Raw genomic sequence first — 23,760 nt, 5'->3', positions numbered from 1 at the left:
AACACGCCGACACCGTGCTGCCGAAGCGCAATTCACCCAGACCCACCTCGCTACATTTGCCACTTCAGCTCACACTGCGGGCAACTTAGCATGGCCAATTCACATATTCTGCACATTTTTGGATTGTGGGAGGAAACCGGAGCACCGGTCATGTGATATATTTGAGAGAAAAGGTAATGGAGATCTGCAGGTGTTCATGTCATATCATGGCTACTTTCTCGAACATTCTGAGTCCAGCTTGCAGAACCACAGTTCATATTTCATTTAGACAGATTATGAAAGTATTGTTGTCAGTTCACACAAGATATTTACATGACAGAATCCTGAGACACTGATGAGATCATGTGATGTAAATTTCTAAGGCACTGTCAAATGTCAAACATAGTGAATAATCAAAAATTGGAATTTTTTCTGTAGATATAGATGAATGCGCAACCAACACATCGAATTGTGAACAAGTCTGCAATAATACAATTGGAAGCTTCACATGCAGTTGCTTTCCTGGGTACAGCATCAACGCAACAAACACTTCACATTGTGATGGTAGGACATTGTTATCCAAATATTACATACATATCAATCCGTTAATGATTTTAGATTAGCATTTTGCGGAATGTACATCAAATTATTACGATTGTGAGCTGTTAGCTTATGACTTATAAGACTATCAGCGTCTTGTTCGAATGCTGTAAACTTCGGCGCTTTTTAGACGGGTTGACGGCAGTACGGTGGCACCAAGTGCAGTGAAATAACGTATTTTTAAACATTCTAAGGACTTCTCCATTTATGCTCATAAATGTGCTTTGTTCTTTATTGGCATGCTGTTAATGCTTATCACATATTACTTAACTTGGTGAGGAATGTTCCTTCATGACGACAGAATAACTAAGATTATGTATAATTTCAAGAAGTTTCTTTCTCACATATTTCACAATTCATAGAATGTCTTTGAAATCTATTGTTGTCAGTTTAGAGTGGATATTAACAAAAGAGATTGCACGGGCTGTGCAGTCAGCATGAGTAGTAGATTGGCAAGACTGGCCTCAGAGCAAGGGAGCAAAGGGAGAAAGCATGGGAAAGGTGTCCTTAGACATCGATGAATGTTCAAAAATCACATAAATTTGCAATGAAACGTTCAAAAACACAAATGGGTGCTTCATTACTCTCGTTGTCAAAATGAATTCCACACCCGCAGCATAGATTTCCATTTGTGATGCTAGAAATATTTAATTGCATGTTGACTCATCCATTGAGGACTATGGAATTTCAATCAATGCCGGACATACCAACGCTCTGTCAATGAAGATTGGTCCAAACTTAGTATTTTGAGCTCCAAATGAATGAAATAGGAAGTAGGCTCAACCTTAAACCCTGTCGTTGTGCCGTTGAGTTTGTCAAATTCAAAGTCAGTTGTGTACAAGGTGACAGAATCCATCAGTAGGTGATAGTTTCAAATATGATCAAGCTGAAACCAAAAAGCTAGGCATTTTGGGCCGATCGACCCACCATTAACCAATCATATTTTTGAGGCGAATTTGTAGTCGGAGCCTTGTAGGTGTGAGGGGAGAATGCAGAAAGTGAAAGGTTATGCCACTAATACAGTCGCATGACCAACACATGGTTAGATTAGATTAGATTCCTTCCAGTGTGGAAACAGGCCGTTTGGCCGAACACGCCGAAACCGAGCTGCCGAAGCGCAACTCACCCAGACCCACCCCGCTACATTTGCCACTTCAGCTCACACTGCGGGCAACTTAGCATGGCCAATTCATCTATCCTGCACATTTTTGGATTGTGGGAGGAAACCGGAGCACCGGTCATGTGATATATTTGAGAGAAAATGTAATGGAGATCTGCAGATGTTCATGTCATATCATGGCTACTTTCTCGAACTTTCTGAGTCCAGCTTGCAGAACCATAGTTCATATTTCATTTAGACAGATTATGAAAGTATTGTTGTCAGTTCACACAAGTTATTTACATGACAGAATCCTGAGACACTGATGAGATCATGTGATGTAAATTTCTAAGGCACTGTCGAATGTCAAACATAGTGAGTAATCAAAAATTGGACTTTTTTCTGTAGATATAGATGAATGCGCAACCAACACATCGAATTGTGAGCAAGTCTGCAATAATACAATTGGAAGCTTCACATGCAGTTGCTTTCCTGGGTACAGCATCAACGCAACAAACACTTCACATTGTGATGGTAGGACATTGTTATCCAAATATTACATACATATCAATCCGTTAATGATTTTAGATTAGCATTTTGCGGAATGTACATCCAATCGTTTCGATTGTGAGCTGTTAGCTTATGACTTACAAGACTATCAGCGTCTTGTTCGAATGCTGTAAACTTCGTCGCTTTTTAGACGGGTTGACGGCAGTATGGTGGCACCAAGTGCAGTGAAATAACGTATTCTTAAACATTCTAAGGACTTCTCCATTAATGCTCATAAATGTGCTTTGTTCTTTATTGGCATGCTGTTAATGCTCATCACATATTACTTAACTTGGTGAGGAATATTCCTTCATGACGACAGAATAACTAAGATTATGTGTAATTTCCAGAAGTTGCTTTCTGACATATTTCACAATTCACAGAATGTATTTGAAATCTATTGTTGTCAGTTTAGAGTGGATATTAACAAAAGAGATTGCACGGGCTGTGCAGTCAGCATGAGTAGTAGATTGGCAAGACTGGTCTCAGAGCAAGGGAGCAAAGGGAGAAAGCATTGGAAAGGTGTCCTTAGACATCGATGAATGTTCAAAAATCACAAAAATTTGCAATGAAACGTTCAACAACACAAATGGGTGCTTCATTACCCTCGTTGTCAAAATGAATTCCACACCCGCAGCACAGATTTCCATTTGTGATGCTAGAAATATTTAATTGCATGTTTACTCATCCATTGAGGATTATGGAATTTCAAGCAATGCAGGACATACCAATGCTATGTCAATGAAGATTGGTCCAAACTTCGCCTTTTGAGCTCCAACTGAATGAAATAAGAAGTAGGCTCAACATTAAACCCTGTCGTTGTGCCGTTGATTTCGTCAAATTCAAAGTCAGTTGTGTACAAGGTGACAGAATCCATCAGTAGGTGATAGTTTCAAATATGATCAAGCTGAACCCAAAAAGCTAGGCATTTTGTGCCGATCGACCCACCATTAACCAATCATATTGTTGAGCCGAATTTGTAGTCGGAGCCTTGTAGGTGTGAGGGGAGAATGCAGAAAGTGAAAGGTTATTCCACTAATACAGTCGCATGACCATCACATGGTTAGATTAGATTAGATTACTTCCAGTGTGGAAACAGGCCCTTTGGCCGAACACGCCGACACCGAGCTGCCGAAGCGCAACTCACCCAGACCCACCCCGCTACATTTGCCACTTCAGCTCACACTGCGGGCAACTTAGCATGGCCAATTCATCTATCCTGCACATTTTTGGATTGTGGGAGGAGACCGGAGCACCGGTCATGTGAGAAATTTGAGAGAAAATGTAATGGAGATCTGCAGATGTTCATGTCATATCATGGCTACTTTCTCGAACTTTCTGAGTCCAGCTTGCAGAACCATAGTTCATATTTCATTTAGACAGATTATGAAAGTATTGTTGTCAGTTCACACAAGATATTTACCTGACAGAATCCTGAGACACTGATGAGATCATGTGATGTAAATTTCTAAGGCACTGTCGAATGTCAAACATAGTGAGTAATCAAAAATTGGACTTTTTTCTGTAGATATAGATGAATGCGCAACCAACACATCGAATTGTGAACAAGTCTGCAATAATACAATTGGAAGCTTCACATGCAGTTGCTTTCCTGGGTACAGCATCAACGCAACAAACACTTCACATTGTGATGGTAGGACATTGTTATCCAAATATTACATACATATCAATCCGTTAATGATTTTAGATTAGCATTTTGCGGAATGTACATCCAGTCGTTTCGATTGTGAGCTGTTAGCTTATGACTTACAAGACTATCAGCGTCTTGTTCGAATGCTGTAAACTTCGGCGCTTTTTAGACGGGTTGACGGCAGTATGGTGGCACCAAGTGCAGTGAAATAACGTATTCTTAAACATTCTAAGGACTTCTCCATTAATGCTCATAAATGTGCTTTGTTCTTTATTGGCATGCTGTTAATGCTCATCACATATTACTGACCTTGGTGAGGAATATTCCTTCATGACGACAGAATAACTAAGAATATGTATAATTTCAAGAATTTTCTTTCTCACATATTTCACAATTCACAGAATGTCTTTGAAATCTATTGTTGTCAGTGTAGAGTGGATATTAACAAAAGAGATTGCACTGGCTGTGCAGTCAGCATGAGTAGTAGATTGGCAAGACTGGTCTCAGAGCAAGGGAGCAAAGGGCGAAAGCGTTGGAAAGGTGTCCTTAGACATCGATGAATGTTCAAAAATCACATAAATTTGCAATGAAACGTTCAACAACACAAATGGGTGCTTCATTACCCTCGTTGTCAAAATGAATTCCACACCCGCAGCACAGATTTCCATTTGTGATGCTAGAAATATTTAATTGCATGTTGACTCATCCATTGAGGATTATGGAATTTCAAGCAATGCAGGACATACCAATGCTATGTCAATGAAGATTGGTCCAAACTTAGTCTTTTGAGCTCCAAGTGAATGAAATAAGAAGTAGGCTCAACCTTAAACCCTGTCGTTGTGCCGTTGAGTTCGTCAAATTCAAAGTCAGTTGTGTACAAGGTGACAGAATCCATCAGTAGGTGATAGTTTCAAATATTATCAAGCTGAACCCAAAAAGCTAGGCATTTTGTGCCGATCGACCCACCATTAACCAATCATATTTTTGAGCCGAATTTGTAGTCGGAGCCTTGGAGGTGTGAGGGGAGAATGCAGAAAGTGAAAGGTTATGCCACTAATACAGTCGCATGACCATCACATGGTTAGATTAGATTAGATTCCTTCCAGTGTGGAAACAGGCCGTTTGGCCGAACACGCCGACACCGAGCTGCCGAAGCGCAACTCACCCAGACCCACCCCGCTACATTTGCCACTTCAGCTCACACTGCGGGCAACTTAGCATGGCCAATTCATCTATCCTGCACATTTTTGGATTGTGGGAGGAAACGGGAGCACCGGTCATGTGAGAAATTTGAGAGAAAATGTAATGGAGATCTGCAGGTGTTCATGTCATATCATGGCTACTTTCTCGAACATTCTGAGTCCAGCTTGCAGAACCATAGTTCATATTTCATTTAGACAGATTATGAAAGTATTGTTGTCAGTTCACACAAGATATTTACATGACAGAATCCTGAGACACTGATGAGATCATGTGATGTAAATTTCTAAGGCACTGTCGAATGTCAAACATAGTGAGTAATCAAAAATTGGACTTTTTTCTGTAGATATAGATGAATGCGCAACCAACACATCGAATTGTGAGCAAGTCTGCAATAATACAATTGGAAACTTCACATGCAGTTGCTTTCCTGGGTACAGCATCAACGCAACAAACACTTCACATTGTGATGGTAGGACATTGTTATCCAAATATTACATACATATCAATCCGTTAATGATTTAAGATTAGCATTTTGCGGAATGTACATCAATAGTTTCGATTGTGAGCTGTTAGCTTATGACTTTCAAGACTATCAGCGTCTTGTTCGAATGATGTAAACTTCGGCGCTTTTTAGAAGGGAGCAAAGGGAGAAAGCATTGGAAAGGTGTCCTTAGACATCGATGAATGTTCAAAAATCACATAAATTTGCAATGAAACGTTCAACAACACAAATGGGTGCTTCATTACCCTCGTTGTCAAAATGAATTCCACACCCGCAGCACAGATTTCTATTTGTGATGCAAGAAATATTTAATTGCATGTTTACTCATCCATTGAGGATTATGGAAATTCAAGCAATGCAGGACATACCAATGCTCTGTCAATGAAGATTGGTCCAAACTTAGTCTTTTGAGCTCCAACTGAATGAAATAAGAAGTAGGCTCATCCTTAAACCCTGTCGTTGTGCCGTTGACTCTGTCAAATTCAAAGTCAGTTGTGTACAAGGTGACAGAATCCATCAGTAGGTGATAGTTTCAAATATTATCAAGCTGAAACCAAAAAGCTAGGCATTTTGTGCCGATCGACCCACCATTAACCAATCATATTTTTGATCCGAATTTGTAGTCGGAGCCTTGTAGGTGTGAGGGGAGAATGCAGAAAGTGAAAGGTTATGCCACTAATACAGTCGCATGACCATCACATGGTTAGATTAGATTAGATTACTTCCAGTGTGGAAACAGGCCCTTTGGCCGAACACGCCGACACCGAGCTGCCGAAGCGCAATTCACCCAGACCCACCTCGCTACATTTGCCACTTCAGCTCACACTGCGGGCAACTTAGCATGGCCAATTCACATATTCTGCACATTTTTGGATTGTGGGAGGAAACCGGAGCACCGGTCATGTGATATATTTGAGAGAAAATGTAATGGAGATCTGCAGGTGTTCATGTCATATCATGGCTACTTTCTCGAACATTCTGAGTCCAGCTTGCAGAACCATAGTTCATATTTCATTTAGACAGATTATGAAAGTATTGTTGTCAGTTCACACAAGATATTTACATGACAGAATCCTGAGACACTGATGAGATCATGTGATGTAAATTTCTAAGGCACTGTCAAATGTCAAACATAGTGAATAATCAAAAATTGGAATTTTTTCTGTAGATATAGATGAATGCGCAACCAACACATCGAATTGTGAACAAGTCTGCAATAATACAATTGGAAGCTTCACATGCAGTTGCTTTCCTGGGTACAGCATCAACGCAACAAACACTTCACATTGTGATGGTAGGACATTGTTATCCAAATATTACATACATATCAATCCGTTAATGATTTTAGATGAGCATTTTGCGGAATGTACATCAAATTATTACGATTGTGAGCTGTTAGCTTATGACTTACAAGACTATCAGCGTCTTGTTCGAATGCTGTAAACTTCGGCGCTTTTTAGACGGGTTGACGGCAGTATGGTGGCACCAAGTGCAGTGAAATAACGTATTTTTAAACATTCTAAGGACTTCTCCATTTATGCTCATAAATGTGCTTTGTTCTTTATTGGCATGCTGTTAATGCTCATCACATATTACTTAACTTGGTGAGGAATGTTCCTTCATGACGACAGAATAACTAAGATTATGTATAATTTCAAGAAGTTTCTTTCTCACATATTTCACAATTCATAGAATGTCTTTGAAATCTATTGTTGTCAGTTTAGAGTGGATATTAACAAAAGAGATTGCACGGGCTGTGCAGTCAGCATGAGTAGTAGATTGGCAAGACTGGCCTCAGAGCAAGGGAGCAAAGGGAGAAAGCATGGGAAAGGTGTCCTTAGACATCGATGAATGTTCAAAAATCACATAAATTTGCAATGAAACGTTCAAAAACACAAATGGGTGCTTCATTACTCTCGTTGTCAAAATGAATTCCACACCCGCAGCACAGATTTCCATTTGTGATGCTAGAAATATTTAATTGCATGTTGACTCATCCATTGAGGATTATGGAATTTCAATCAATGCCGGACATACCAACGCTCTGTCAATGAAGATTGGTCCAAACTTAGTATTTTGAGCTCCAAATGAATGAAATAAGAAGTAGGCTCAACCTTAAACCCTGTCGTTGTGCCGTTGAGTTTGTCAAATTCAAAGTCAGTTGTGTACAAGGTGACAGAATCCATCAGTAGGTGATAGTTTCAAATATGATCAAGCTGAAACCAAAAAGCTAGGCATTTTGGGCCGATCGACCCACCATTAACCAATCATATTTTTGAGGCGAATTTGTAGTCGGAGCCTTGTAGGTGTGAGGGGAGAATGCAGAAAGTGAAAGGTTATGCCACTAATACAGTCGCATGACCAACACATGGTTAGATTAGATTAGATTCCTTCCAGTGTGGAAACAGGCCGTTTGGCCGAACACGCCGAAACCGAGCTGCCGAAGCGCAACTCACCCAGACCCACCCCGCTACATTTGCCACTTCAGCTCACACTGCGGGCAACTTAGCATGGCCAATTCATCTATCCTGCACATTTTTGGATTGTGGGAGGAAACCGGAGCACCGGTCATGTGATATATTTGAGAGAAAATGTAATGGAGATCTGCAGATGTTCATGTCATATCATGGCTACTTTCTCGAACTTTCTGAGTCCAGCTTGCAGAACCATAGTTCATATTTCATTTAGACAGATTATGAAAGTATTGTTGTCAGTTCACACAAGTTATTTACATGACAGAATCCTGAGACACTGATGAGATCATGTGATGTAAATTTCTAAGGCACTGTCGAATGTCAAACATAGTGAGTAATCAAAAATTGGACTTTTTTCTGTAGATATAGATGAATGCGCAACCAACACATCGAATTGTGAGCAAGTCTGCAATAATACAATTGGAAGCTTCACATGCAGTTGCTTTCCTGGGTACAGCATCAACGCAACAAACACTTCACATTGTGATGGTAGGACATTGTTATCCAAATATTACATACATATCAATCCGTTAATGATTTTAGATTAGCATTTTGCGGAATGTACATCCAATCGTTTCGATTGTGAGCTGTTAGCTTATGACTTACAAGACTATCAGCGTCTTGTTCGAATGCTGTAAACTTCGTCGCTTTTTAGATGGGTTGACGGCAGTATGGTGGCACCAAGTGCAGTGAAATAACGTATTCTTAAACATTCTAAGGACTTCTCCATTAATGCTCATAAATGTGCTTTGTTCTTTATTGGCATGCTGTTAATGCTCATCACATATTACTTAACTTGGTGAGGAATATTCCTTCATGACGACAGAATAACTAAGATTATGTGTAATTTCCAGAAGTTGCTTTCTGACATATTTCACAATTCACAGAATGTATTTGAAATCTATTGTTGTCAGTTTAGAGTGGATATTAACAAAAGAGATTGCACGGGCTGTGCAGTCAGCATGAGTAGTAGATTGGCAAGACTGGTCTCAGAGCAAGGGAGCAAAGGGAGAAAGCATTGGAAAGGTGTCCTTAGACATCGATGAATGTTCAAAAATCACATAAATTTGCAATGAAACGTTCAACAACACAAATGGGTGCTTCATTACCCTCGTTGTCAAAATGAATTCCACACCCGCAGCACAGATTTCCATTTGTGATGCTAGAAATATTTAATTGCATGTTGACTCATCCATTGAGGATTATGGAATTTCAAGCAATGCAGGACATACCAATGCTCTGTCAATGAAGATTGGTCCAAACTTAGCCTTTTGAGCTCCAACTGAATGAAATAAGAAGTAGGCTCAACATTAAACCCTGTCGTTGTGCCGTTGATTTCGTCAAATTCAAAGTCAGTTGTGTACAAGGTGACAGAATCCATCAGTAGGTGATAGTTTCAAATATTATCAAGCTGAACCCAAAAAGCTAGGCATTTTGTGCCGATCGACCCACCATTAACCAATCATATTTTTGAGCCGAATTTGTAGTCGGAGCCTTGGAGGTGTGAGGGGAGAATGCAGAAAGTGAAAGGTTATGCCACTAATACAGTCGCATGACCATCACATGGTTAGATTAGATTAGATTACTTCCAGTGTGGAAACAGGCCGTTTGGCCGAACACGCCGACACCGAGCTGCCGAAGCGCAACTCACCCAGACCCACCCCGCTACATTTGCCACTTCAGCTCACACTGCGGGCAACTTAGCATGGCCAATTCATCTATCCTGCACATTTTTGGATTGTGGGAGGAAACGGGAGCACCGGTCATGTGAGAAATTTGAGAGAAAATGTAATGGAGATCTGCAGGTGTTCATGTCATATCATGGCTACTTTCTCGAACATTCTGAGTCCAGCTTGCAGAACCATAGTTCATATTTCATTTAGACAGATTATGAAAGTATTGTTGTCAGTTCACACAAGATATTTACATGACAGAATCCTGAGACACTGATGAGATCATGTGATGTAAATTTCTAAGGCACTGTCGAATGTCAAACATAGTGAGTAATCAAAAATTGGACTTTTTTCTGTAGATATAGATGAATGCGCAACCAACACATCGAATTGTGAGCAAGTCTGCAATAATACAATTGGAAGCTTCACATGCAGTTGCTTTCCTGGGTACAGCATCAACGCAACAAACACTTCACATTGTGATGGTAGGACATTGTTATCCAAATATTACATACATATCAATCCGTTAATGATTTTAGATTAGCATTTTGCGGAATGTACATCCAATCGTTTCGATTGTGAGCTGTTAGCTTAGGACTTACAAGACTATCAGCGTCTTGTTCGAATGCTGTAAACTTCGGCGCTTTTTAGACGGGTTGACGGCAGTATGGTGGCACCAAGTGCAGTGAAATAACGTATTCTTAAACATTCTAAGGACTTCTCCATTAATGCTCATAAATGTGCTTTGTTCTTTATTGGCATGCTGTTAATGCTCATCACATATTACTTAACTTGGTGAGGAATGTTCCTTCATGACGACAGAATAACTAAGATTATGTGTAATTTCCAGAAGTTGCTTTCTGACATATTTCACAATTCACAGAATGTATTTGAAATCTATTGTTGTCAGTTTAGAGTGGATATTAACAAAAGAGATTGCACTGGCTGAGCAGTCAGCATGAGTAGTAGATTGGCAAGACTGGTCTCAGAGCAAGGGAGCAAAGGGAGAAAGCATTGGAAAGGTGTCCTTAGACATCGATGAATGTTCAAAAATCACAAAAATTTGCAATGAAACGTTCAACAACACAAATGGGTGCTTCATTAGCCTCGTTGTCAAAATGAATTCCACACCCGCAGCACAGATTTCCATTTGTGATGCTAGAAATATTTAATTGCATGTTTACTCATCCATTGAGGATTATGGAATTTCAAGCAATGCAGGACATACCAACGCTCTGTCAATGAAGATTGGTCCAAACTTAGTATTTTGAGCTCCAAATGAATGAAATAAGAAGTAGGCTCAACCTTAAACCCTGTCGTTGTGCCGTTGAGTTTGTCAAATTCAAAGTCAGTTGTGTACAAGGTGACAGAATCCATCAGTAGGTGATAGTTTCAAATATGATCAAGCTGAAACCAAAAAGCTAGGCATTTTGGGCCGATCGACCCACCATTAACCAATCATATTTTTGAGGCGAATTTGTAGTCGGAGCCTTGTAGGTGTGAGGGGAGAATGCAGAAAGTGAAAGGTTATGCCACTAATACAGTCGCATGACCATCACATGGTTAGATTAGATTAGATTACTTCCAGTGTGGAAACAGGCCGTTTGGCCGAACACGCCGAAACCGAGCTGCCGAAGCGCAACTCACCCAGACCCACCCCGCTACATTTGCCACTTCAGCTCACACTGCGGGCAACTTAGCATGGCCAATTCATCTATCCTGCACATTTTTGGATTGTGGGAGGAAACCGGAGCACCGGTCATGTGATATATTTGAGAGAAAATGTAATGGAGATCTGCAGGTGTTCATGTCATATCATGGCTACTTTCTCGAACATTCTGAGTCCAGCTTGCAGAACCATAGTTCATATTTCATTTAGACAGATTATGAAAGTATTGTTGTCAGTTCACACAAGATATTTACATGACAGAATCCTGAGACACTGATGAGATCATGTGATGTAAATTTCTAAGGCACTGTCGAATGTCAAACATAGTGAGTAATCAAAAATTGGACTTTTTTCTGTAGATATAGATGAATGCGCAACCAACACATCGAATTGTGAGCAAGTCTGCAATAATACAATTGGAAGCTTCACATGCAGTTGCTTTCCTGGGTACAGCATCAACGCAACAAACACTTCACATTGTGATGGTAGGACATTGTTATCCAAATATTACATACATATCAATCCGTTAATGATTTTAGATTAGCATTTTGCGGAATGTACATCCAATCGTTTCGATTGTGAGCTGTTAGCTTATGACTTACAAGACTATCAGCGTCTTGTTCGAATGCTGTAAACTTCGGCGCTTTTTAGACGGGTTGACGGCAGTATGGTGGCACCAAGTGCAGTGAAATAACGTATTCTTAAACATTCTAAGGACTTCTCCATTAATGCTCATAAATGTGCTTTGTTCTTTATTGGCATGCTGTTAATGCTCATCACATATTACTTAACTTGGTGAGGAATATTCCTTCATGACGACAGAATAACTAAGATTATGTGTAATTTCCAGAAGTTGCTTTCTGACATATTTCACAATTCACAGAATGTATTTGAAATCTATTGTTGTCAGTTTAGAGTGGATATTAACAAAAGAGATTGCACGGGCTGTGCAGTCAGCATGAGTAGTAGATTGGCAAGACTGGTCTCAGAGCAAGGGAGCAAAGGGAGAAAGCATTGGAAAGGTGTCCTTAGACATCGATGAATGTTCAAAAATCACAAAAATTTGCAATGAAACGTTCAACAACACAAATGGGTGCTTCATTACCCTCGTTGTCAAAATGAATTCCACACCCGCAGCACAGATTTCCATTTGTGATGCTAGAAATATTTAATTGCATGTTTACTCATCCATTGAGGATTATGGAATTTCAAGCAATGCAGGACATACCAATGCTCTGTCAATGAAGATTGGTCCAAACTTAGCCTTTTGAGCTCCAACTGAATGAAATAAGAAGTAGGCTCAACCTTAAACCCTGTCGTTGTGCCGTTGATTTCGTCAAATTCAAAGTCAGTTGTGTACAAGGTGACAGAATCCATCAGTAGGTGATAGTTTCAAATATGATCAAGCTGAACCCAAAAAGCTAGGCATTTTGTGCCGATCGACCCACCATTAACCAATCATATTGTTGAGCCGAATTTGTAGTCGGAGCCTTGTAGGTGTGAGGGGAGAATGCAGAAAGTGAAAGGTTATTCCACTAATACAGTCGCATGACCATCACATGGTTAGATTAGATTAGATTACTTCCAGTGTGGAAACAGGCCCTTTGGCCCAACACGCCGACACCGAGCTGCCGAAGCGCAACTCACCCAGACCCACCCCGCTACATTTGCCACTTCAGCTCACACTGCGGGCAACTTAGCATGGCCAATTCATCTATCCTGCACATTTTTGGATTGTGGGAGGAGACCGGAGCACCGGTCATGTGAGAAATTTGAGAGAAAATGTAATGGAGATCTGCAGGTGTTCATGTCATATCATGGCTACTTTCTCGAACATTCTGAGTCCAGCTTGCAGAACCATAGTTCATATTTCATTTAGACAGATTATGAAAGTATTGTTGTCAGTTCACACAAGATATTTACATGACAGAATCCTGAGACACTGATGAGATCATGTGATGTAAATTTCTAAGGCACTGTCGAATGTCAAACATAGTGAGTAATCAAAAATTGGACTTTTTTCTGTAGATATAGATGAATGCGCAACCAACACATCGAATTGTGAACAAGTCTGCAATAATACAATTGGAAGCTTCACATGCAGTTGCTTTCCTGGGTACAGCATCAACGCAACAAACACTTCACATTGTGATGGTAGGACATTGTTATCCAAATATTACATACATATCAATCCGTTAATGATTTTAGATTAGCATTTTGCGGAATGTACATCCAGTCGTTTCGATTGTGAGCTGTTAGCTTATGACTTACAAGACTATCAGCGTCTTGTTCGAATGCTGTAAACTTCGGCGCTTTTTAGACGGGTTGACGGCAGTATGGTGGCACCAAGTGCAGTGAAATAACGTATTCTTAAACATTCTAAGGACTTCTCCATTAATGCTCATAAATGTGCTTTGTTCTTTATTGGCATGCTGTTAATGCTCATCACATATTACTTAACTTGGTGAGGAATATTCCTTCATGACGACAGAATAACTAAGATTATGTATAATTTCAAGAATTTTCTTTCTCACATATTTCACAATTCACAGAATGTCTTTGAAATCTATTGTTGTCAGTGTAGAGTGGATATTAACAAAAGAGATGGCACTGGCTGTGCAGTCAGCATGAGTAGTAGATTGGCAAGACTGGTCTCAGAGCAAGGGAGCAAAGGGAGAAAGCATTGGAAAGGTGTCCTTAGACATCGATGAATGTTCAAAAATCACATAAATTTGCAATGAAACGTTCAACAACACAAATGGGTGCTTCATTACCCTCGTTGTCAAAATGAATTCCACACCCGCAGCACAGATTTCCATTTGTGATGCTAGAAATATTTAATTGCATGTTGACTCATCCATTGAGGATTATGGAATTTCAAGCAATGCAGGACATACCAATGCTCTGTCAATGAAGATTGGTCCAAACTTAGTCTTTTGAGCTCCAACTGAATGAAATAAGAAGTAGGCTCAACCTTAAACCCTGTCGTTGTGCCGTTGAGTTCGTCAAATTCAAAGTCAGTTGTGTACAAGGTGACAGAATCCATCAGTAGGTGATAGTTTCAAATATTATCAAGCTGAACCCAAAAAGCTAGGCATTTTGTGCCGATCGACCCACCATTAACCAATCATATTTTTGAGCCGAATTTGTAGTCGGAGCCTTGGAGGTGTGAGGGGAGAATGCAGAAAGTGAAAGGTTATGCCACTAATACAGTCGCATGACCATCACATGGTTAGATTAGATTAGATTACTTCCAGTGTGGAAACAGGCCGTTTGGCCGAACACGCCGACACCGAGCTGCCGAAGCGCAACTCACCCAGACCCACCCCGCTACATTTGCCACTTCAGCTCACACTGCGGGCAACTTAGCATGGCCAATTCATCTATCCTGCACATTTTTGGATTGTGGGAGGAAACGGGAGCACCGGTCATGTGAGAAATTTGAGAGAAAATGTAATGGAGATCTGCAGGTGTTCATGTCATATCATGGCTACTTTCTCGAACATTCTGAGTCCAGCTTGCAGAACCATAGTTCATATTTCATTTAGACAGATTATGAAAGTATTGTTGTCAGTTCACACAAGATATTTACATGACAGAATCCTGAGACACTGATGAGATCATGTGATGTAAATTTCTAAGGCACTGTCGAATGTCAAACATAGTGAGTAATCAAAAATTGGACTTTTTTCTGTAGATATAGATGAATGCGCAACCAACACATCGAATTGTGAGCAAGTCTGCAATAATACAATTGGAAGCTTCACATGCAGTTGCTTTCCTGGGTACAGCATCAACGCAACAAACACTTCACATTGTGATGGTAGGACATTGTTATCCAAATATTACATACATATCAATCCGTTAATGATTTTAGATTAGCATTTTGCGGAATGTACATCCAATCGTTTCGATTGTGAGCTGTTAGCTTAGGACTTACAAGACTATCAGCGTCTTGTTCGAATGCTGTAAACTTCGGCGCTTTTTAGACGGGTTGACGGCAGTATGGTGGCACCAAGTGCAGTGAAATAACGTATTCTTAAACATTCTAAGGACTTCTCCATTAATGCTCATAAATGTGCTTTGTTCTTTATTGGCATGCTGTTAATGCTCATCACATATTACTTAACTTGGTGAGGAATGTTCCTTCATGACGACAGAATAACTAAGATTATGTGTAATTTCCAGAAGTTGCTTTCTGACATATTTCACAATTCACAGAATGTATTTGAAATCTATTGTTGTCAGTTTAGAGTGGATATTAACAAAAGAGATTGCACTGGCTGAGCAGTCAGCATGAGTAGTAGATTGGCAAGACTGGTCTCAGAGCAAGGGAGCAAAGGGAGAAAGCATTGGAAAGGTGTCCTTAGACATCGATGAATGTTCAAAAATCACAAAAATTTGCAATGAAACGTTCAACAACACAAATGGGTGCTTCATTAGCCTCGTTGTCAAAATCAATTCCACACCCGCAGCACAGATTTCCATTTGTGATGCTAGAAATATTTAATTGCATGTTTACTCATCCATTGAGGATTATGGAATTTCAAGCAATGCAGGACATACCAACGCTCTGTCAATGAAGATTGGTCCAAACTTAGCCTTTTGAGCTCCAACTGAATGAAATAAGAAGTAGGCTCAACCTTAAACCCTGTCGTTGTGCCGTTGAGTTTGTCAAATTCAAAGTCAGTTGTGTACAAGGTGACAGAATCCATCAGTAGGTGATAGTTTCAAATATGATCAAGCTGAACCCAAAAAGCTAGGCATTTTGTGCCGATCGACCCACCATTAACCAATCATATTTTTGAGCCGAATTTGTAGTCGGAGCCTTGTAGGTGTGAGGGGAGAATGCAGAAAGTGAAAGGTTATGCCACTAATACAGTCGCATGACCATCACATGGTTAGATTAGATTAGATTACTTCCAGTGTGGAAACAGGCCCTTTGGCCGAACACGCCGACACCGAGCTGCCGAAGCGCAACTCACCCAGACCCACCCCGCTACATTTGCCACTTCAGCTCACACTGCGGGCAACTTAGCATGGCCAATTCATCTATCCTGCACATTTTTGGATTGTGGGAGGAAACCGGAGCACCGGTCATGTGATATATTTGAGAGAAAATGTAATGGAGATCTGCAGGTGTTCATGTCATATCATGGCTACTTTCTCGAACATTCTGAGTCCAGCTTGCAGAACCATAGTTCATATTTCATTTAGACAGATTATGAAAGTATTGTTGTCAGTTCACACAAGATATTTACATGACAGAATCCTGAGACACTGATGAGATCATGTGATGTAAATTTCTAAGGCACTGTCGAATGTCAAACATAGTGAGTAATCAAAAATTGGACTTTTTTCTGTAGATATAGATGAATGCGCAACCAACACATCGAATTGTGAACAAGTCTGCAATAATACAATTGGAAGCTTCACATGCAGTTGCTTTCCTGGGTACAGCATCAACGCAACAAACACTTCACATTGTGATGGTAGGACATTGTTATCCAAATATTACATACATATCAATCCGTTAATGATTTTAGATTAGCATTTTGCGGAATGTACATCCAGTCGTTTCGATTGTGAGCTGTTAGCTTATGACTTACAAGACTATCAGCGTCTTGTTCGAATGCTGTAAACTTCGGCGCTTTTTAGACGGTTTGACGGCAGTATGGTGGCACCAAGTGCAGTGAAATAACGTATTCTTAAACATTCTAAGGACTTCTCCATTAATGCTCATAAATGTGCTTTGTTCTTTATTGGCATGCTGTTAATGCTCATCACATATTACTTAACTTGGTGAGGAATGTTCCTTCATGACGACAGAATAACTAAGATTATGTGTAATTTCAAGAAGTTTCTTTCTCACATATTTCACAATTCACAGAATGTATTTGAAATCTATTGTTGTCAGTTTAGAGTGGATATTAACAAAAGAGATTGCACGGGCTGTGCAGTCAGCATGAGTAGTAGATTGGCAAGACTGGTCTCAGAGCAAGGGAGCAAAGGGAGAAAGCATTGGAAAGGTGTCCTTAGACATCGATGAATGTTCAAAAATCACAAAAATTTGCAATGAAACGTTCAACAACACAAATGGGTGCTTCATTACCCACGTTGTCAAAATGAATTCCACACCCGCAGCACAGATTTCCATTTGTGATGCTAGAAATATTTAATTGCATGTTTACTCATCCATTGAGGATTATGGAATTTCAAGCAATGCAGGACATACCAACGCTCTGTCAATGAAGATTGGTCCAAACTTAGCCTTTTGAGCTCCAACTGAATGAAATAAGAAGTAGGCTCAACCTTAAACCCTGTCGTTGTGCCGTTGAGTTCGTCAAATTCAAAGTCAGTTGTGTACAAGGTGACAGAATCCATCAGTAGGTGATAGTTTCAAATATGATCAAGCTGAACCCAAAAAGCTAGGCATTTTGTGCCGATCGACCCACCATTAACCAATCATATTTTTGATCCGAATTTGTAGTCGGAGCCTTGTAGGTGTGAGGGGAGAATGCAGAAAGTGAAAGGTTATTCCACTAATACAGTCGCATGACCATCACATGGTTAGATTAGATTAGATTACTTCCAGTGTGGAAACAGGCCGTTTGGCCGAACACGCCGACACCGAGCTGCCGAAGCGCAACTCACCCAGACCCACCCCGCTACATTTGCCACTTCAGCTCACACTGCGGGCAACTTAGCATGTCCAATTCATCTATCCTGCACATTTTTGGATTGTGGGAGGAAACCGGAGCACCGGTCATGTGAGAAATTTGAGAGAAAATGTAATGGAGATCTGCAGGTGTTCATGTCATATCATGGCTACTTTCTCGAACATTCTGAGTCCAGCTTGCAGAACCATAGTTCATATTTCATTTAGACAGATTATGAAAGTATTGTTGTCAGTTCACACAAGATATTTACATGACAGAATCCTGAGACACTGATGAGATCATGTGATGTAAATTTCTAAGGCACTGTCGAATGTCAAACATAGTGAGTAATCAAAAATTGGACTTTTTTCTGTAGATATAGATGAATGCGCAACCAACACATCGAATTGTGAGCAAGTCTGCAATAATACAATTGGAAGCTTCACATGCAGTTGCTTTCCTGGGTACAGCATCAACGCAACAAACACTTCACATTGTGATGGTAGGACATTGTTATCCAAATATTACATACATATCAATCCGTTAATGATTTTAGATTAGCATTTTGCGGAATGTACATCCAATCGTTTCGATTGTGAGCTGTTAGCTTATGACTTACAAGACTATCAGCGTCTTGTTCGAATGCTGTAAACTTCGGCGCTTTTTAGACGGTTTGACGGCAGTATGGTGGCACCAAGTGCAGTGAAATAACGTATTCTTAAACATTCTAAGGACTTCTCCATTAATGCTCATAAATGTGCTTTGTTCTTTATTGGCATGCTGTTAATGCTCATCACATATTACTTAACTTGGTGAGGAATGTTCCATCATGACGACAGAATAACTAAGATTATGTGTAATTTCAAGAAGTTTCTTTCTCACATATTTCACAATTCACAGAATGTATTTGAAATGTATTGTTGTCAGTGTAGAGTGGATATTAACAAAAGAGATTGCACGGGCTGTGCAGTCAGCATGAGTAGTAGATTGGCAAGACTGGTCTCAGAGCAAGGGAGCAAAGGGAGAAAGCATTGGAAAGGTGTCCTTAGACATCGATGAATGTTCAAAAATCACATAAATTTGCAATGAAACGTTCAACAACACAAATGGGTGCTTCATTACCCTCGTTGTCAAAATGAATTCCACACCCGCAGCACAGATTTCCATTTGTGATGCTAGAAATATTTAATTGCATGTTTACTCATCCATTGAGGATTATGGAATTTCAAGCAATGCAGGACATACCAACGCTCTGTCAATGAAGATTGGTCCAAACTTAGTCTTTTGAGCTCCAACTGAATGAAATAAGAAGTAGGCTCAACCTTAAACCCTGTCGTTGTGCCGTTGAGTTCGTCAAATTCAAAGTCAGTTGTGTACAAGGTGACAGAATCCATCAGTAGGTGATAGTTTCAAATATGATCAAGCTGAACCCAAAAAGCTAGGCATTTTGTGCCGATCGACCCACCATTAACCAATCATATTTTTGATCCGAATTTGTAGTCGGAGCCTTGTAGGTGTGAGGGGAGAATGCAGAAAGTGAAAGGTTATTCCACTAATACAGTCGCATGACCATCACATGGTTAGATTAGATTAGATTACTTCCAGTGTGGAAACAGGCCGTTTGGCCGAACACGCCGACACCGAGCTGCCGAAGCGCAACTCACCCAGACCCACCCCGCTACATTTGCCACTTCAGCTCACACTGCGGGCAACTTAGCATGGCCAATTCATCTATCCTGCACATTTTTGGATTGTGGGAGGAAACCGGAGCACCGGTCATGTGAGAAATTTGAGAGAAAATGTAATGGAGATCTGCAGGTGTTCATGTCATATCATGGCTACTTTCTCGAACATTCTGAGTCCAGCTTGCAGAACCATAGTTCATATTTCATTTAGACAGATTATGAAAGTATTGTTGTCAGTTCACACAAGATATTTACATGACAGAATCCTGAGACACTGATGAGATCATGTGATGTAAATTTCTAAGGCACTGTCGAATGTCAAACATAGTGAGTAATCAAAAATTGGACTTTTTTCTGTAGATATAGATGAATGCGCAACCAACACATCGAATTGTGAGCAAGTCTGCAATAATACAATTGGAAGCTTCACATGCAGTTGCTTTCCTGGGTACAGCATCAACGCAACAAACACTTCACATTGTGATGGTAGGACATTGTTATCCAAATATTACATGCATATCAATCCGTTAATGATTTTAGATTAGCATTTTGCGGAATGTACATCCAATCGTTTCGATTGTGAGCTGTTAGCTTATGACTTACAAGACTATCAGCGTCTTGTTCGAATGCTGTAAACTTCGGCGCTTTTTAGACGGGTTGACGGCAGTATGGCGGCACCAAGTGCAGTGAAATAACGTATTCTTAAACATTCTAAGGACTTCTCCATTAATGCTCATTAATGTGCTTTGTTCTTTATTGGCATGCTGTTAATGCTCATCACATATTACTTAACTTGGTGAGGAATGTTCCATCATGACGACAGAATAACTAAGATTATGTGTAATTTCCAGAAGTTGCTTTCTGACATATTTCACAATTCACAGAATGTATTTGAAATCTATTGTTGTCAGTTTAGAGTGGATATTAACAAAAGAGATTGCACGGGCTGTGCAGTCAGCATGAGTAGTAGATTGGCAAGACTGGTCTCAGAGCAAGGGAGCAAAGGCAGAAAGCATTGGAAAGGTGTCCTTAGACATCGATGAATGTTCAAAAATCACAAAAATTTGCAATGAAACGTTCAACAACACAAATGGGTGCTTCATTACCCTCGTTGTCAAAATGAATTCCACACCCGCAGCACAGATTTCCATTTGTGATGCTAGAAATATTTAATTGCATGTTTACTCATCCATTGAGGATTATGGAATTTCAAGCAATGCAGGACATACCAACGCTCTGTCAATGAAGATTGGTCCAAACTTAGCCTTTTGAGCTCCAACTGAATGAAATAAGAAGTAGGCTCAACCTTAAACCCTGTCGTTGTGCCGTTGAGTTCGTCAAATTCAAAGTCAGTTGTGTACAAGGTGACAGAATCCATCAGTAGGTGATAGTTTCAAATATGATCAAGCTGAACCCAAAAAGCTAGGCATTTTGTGCCGATCGACCCACCATTAACCAATCATATTTTTGATCCGAATTTGTAGTCGGAGTGAGGGGAGAATGCAGAAAGTGAAAGGTTATTCCACTAATACAGTCGCATGACCATCACATGGTTAGATTAGATTAGATTACTTCCAGTGTGGAAACAGGCCGTTTGGCCGAACACGCCGACACCGAGCTGCCGAAGCGCAACTCACCCAGACCCACCCCGCTACATTTGCCACTTCAGCTCACACTGCGGGCAACTTAGCATGGCCAATTCATCTATCCTGCACATTTTTGGATTGTGGGAGGAAACGGGAGCACTGGTCATGTGATTTCTTTGAGAGAAAATGAAATGGAGATCTGCAGATGTTCATGTCATATCATGGCTACTTTCTCGAACATTCTGAGTCCAGCTTGCAGAACCATAGTTCATATTTCATTTAGACAGATTATGAAAGTATTGTTGTCAGTTCACACAAGATATTTACATGACAGAATCCTGAGACACTGATGAGATCATGTGATGTAAATTTCTAAGGCACTGTCGAATGTCAAACATAGTGAGTAATCAAAAATTGGACTTTTTTCTGTAGATATAGATGAATGCGCAACCAACACATCGAATTGTGAACAAGTCTGCAATAATACAATTGGAAGCTTCACATGCAGTTGCTTTCCTGGGTACAGCATCAACGCAACAAACACTTCACATTGTGATGGTAGGACATTGTTATCCAAATATTACATACATATCAATCCGTTAATGATTTTAGATTAGCATTTTGCGGAATGTACATCAAATTATTTCGATTGTAAGCTGTTAGCTTATGACTTACAAGACTATCAGCATCTTGTTCGAATGCTGTAAACTTCGGCGCTTTTTAGACGGGTTGACGGCAGTATGGTGGCACCAAGTGCAGTGAAATAACGTATTCTTAAACATTCTAAGGACTTCTCCATTAATGCTCATAAATGTGCTTTGTTCTTTATTGGCATGCTGTTAATGCTCATCACATATTACTTAACTTGGTGAGGAATGTTCCTTCATGACGACAGAATAACTAAGATTATGTGTAATTTCCAGAAGTTTCTTTCTCACATATTTCACAATTCACAGAATGTCTTTGAAATCTATTGTTGTCAGTGTAGAGTGGATATTAACAAAAGAGATTGCACTGGCTGAGCAGTCAGCATGAGTAGTAGATTGGCAAGACTGGTCTCAGAGCAAGGGAGCAAAGGGAGAAAGCATTGGAAAGGTGTCCTTAGACATCGATGAATGTTCAAAAATCACATAAATTTGCAATGAAACGTTCAACAACACAAATGGGTGCTTCATTACCCACGTTGTCAAAATGAATTCCACACCCGCAGCACAGATTTCCATTTGTGATGCTAGAAATATTTAATTGCATGTTGACTCATCCATTGAGGATTATGGAATTTCAAGCAATGCAGGACATACCAACGCTCTGTCAATGAAGATTGGTCCAAACTTAGTCTTTTGAGCTCCAACTGAATGAAATAAGAAGTAGGCTCAACCTTAAACCCTGTCGTTGTGCCGTTGAGTTCGTCAAATTCAAAGTCAGTTGTGTACAAGGTGACAGAATCCATCAGTAGGTGATAGTTTCAAATATTATCAAGCTGAACCCAAAAAGCTAGGCATTTTGTGCCAATCGACCCACCATCAACCAATCATATTTTTGATCCGAATTTGTAGTCGGAGCCTTGTAGGTGTGAGGGGAGAATGCAGAAAGTGAAAGGTTATTCCACTAATACAGTCGCATGACCATCACGTGGTTAGATTAGATTAGATTACTTCCAGTGTGGAAACAGGCCGTTTGGCCGAACACGCCGACACCGCGCTGCCGAAGCGCAACTCACCCAGACCCACCCCGCTACATTTGCCACTTCAGCTCACACTGCGGGCAACTTAGCATGGCCAATTCATCTATCCTGCACATTTTTGGATTGTGGGAGGAAACGGGAGCAACGGTCATGTGAGAAATTTGAGAGAAAATGTAATGGAGATCTGCAGGTGTTCATGTCATATCATGGCTACTTTCTCGAACATTCTGAGTCCAGCTTGCAGAACCATAGTTCATATTTCATTTAGACAGATTATGAAAGTATTGTTGTCAGTTCACACAAGATATTTACATGACAGAATCCTGAGACACTGATGAGATCATGTGATGTAAATTTCTAAGGCACTGTCGAATGTCAAACATAGTGAGTAATCAAAAATTGGACTTTTTTCTGTAGATATAGATGAATGCGCAACCAACACATCGAATTGTGAGCAAGTCTGCAATAATACAATTGGAAGCTTCACATGCAGTTGCTTTCCTGGGTACAGCATCAACGCAACAAACACTTCACATTGTGATGGTAGGACATTGTTATCCAAATATTACATACATATCAATCCGTTAATGATTTTAGATTAGCATTTTGCGGAATGTACATCCAATCGTTTCGATTGTGAGCTGTTAGCTTATGACTTCCAAGACTATCAGCGTCTTGTTCGAATGCTGTAAACTTCGGCGCTTTTTAGACGGGTTGACGGCAGTATGGTGGCACCAAGTGCAGTGA

At 40.2% G+C, this 23,760-nt stretch overlaps 1 protein-coding gene across 1 annotated transcript in view; it reads left to right on the top strand.

The window, feature by feature from the left end:
* LOC132821730 (mucin-2-like) overlaps positions 1 to 7,026 on the top strand; it is an 88,873-nt gene extending 81,847 nt beyond the window's left edge. The window contains exon 13 of the mRNA XM_060834439.1: positions 6,932 to 7,026. Coding sequence (XP_060690422.1) covers positions 6,932 to 7,026 — 95 coding nt within the window. The remainder of the gene's footprint in view (positions 1 to 6,931) is intronic.
* The last annotated feature ends 16,734 nt before the right edge of the window (positions 7,027 to 23,760 follow it).

This window comes from Hemiscyllium ocellatum, chromosome 13, assembly GCF_020745735.1.
Source record: "Hemiscyllium ocellatum isolate sHemOce1 chromosome 13, sHemOce1.pat.X.cur, whole genome shotgun sequence".
Classification (NCBI taxonomy): Eukaryota; Metazoa; Chordata; class Chondrichthyes; order Orectolobiformes; family Hemiscylliidae; genus Hemiscyllium; species Hemiscyllium ocellatum.
This window is presented reverse-complemented; position numbering and strand designations above follow the sequence as displayed.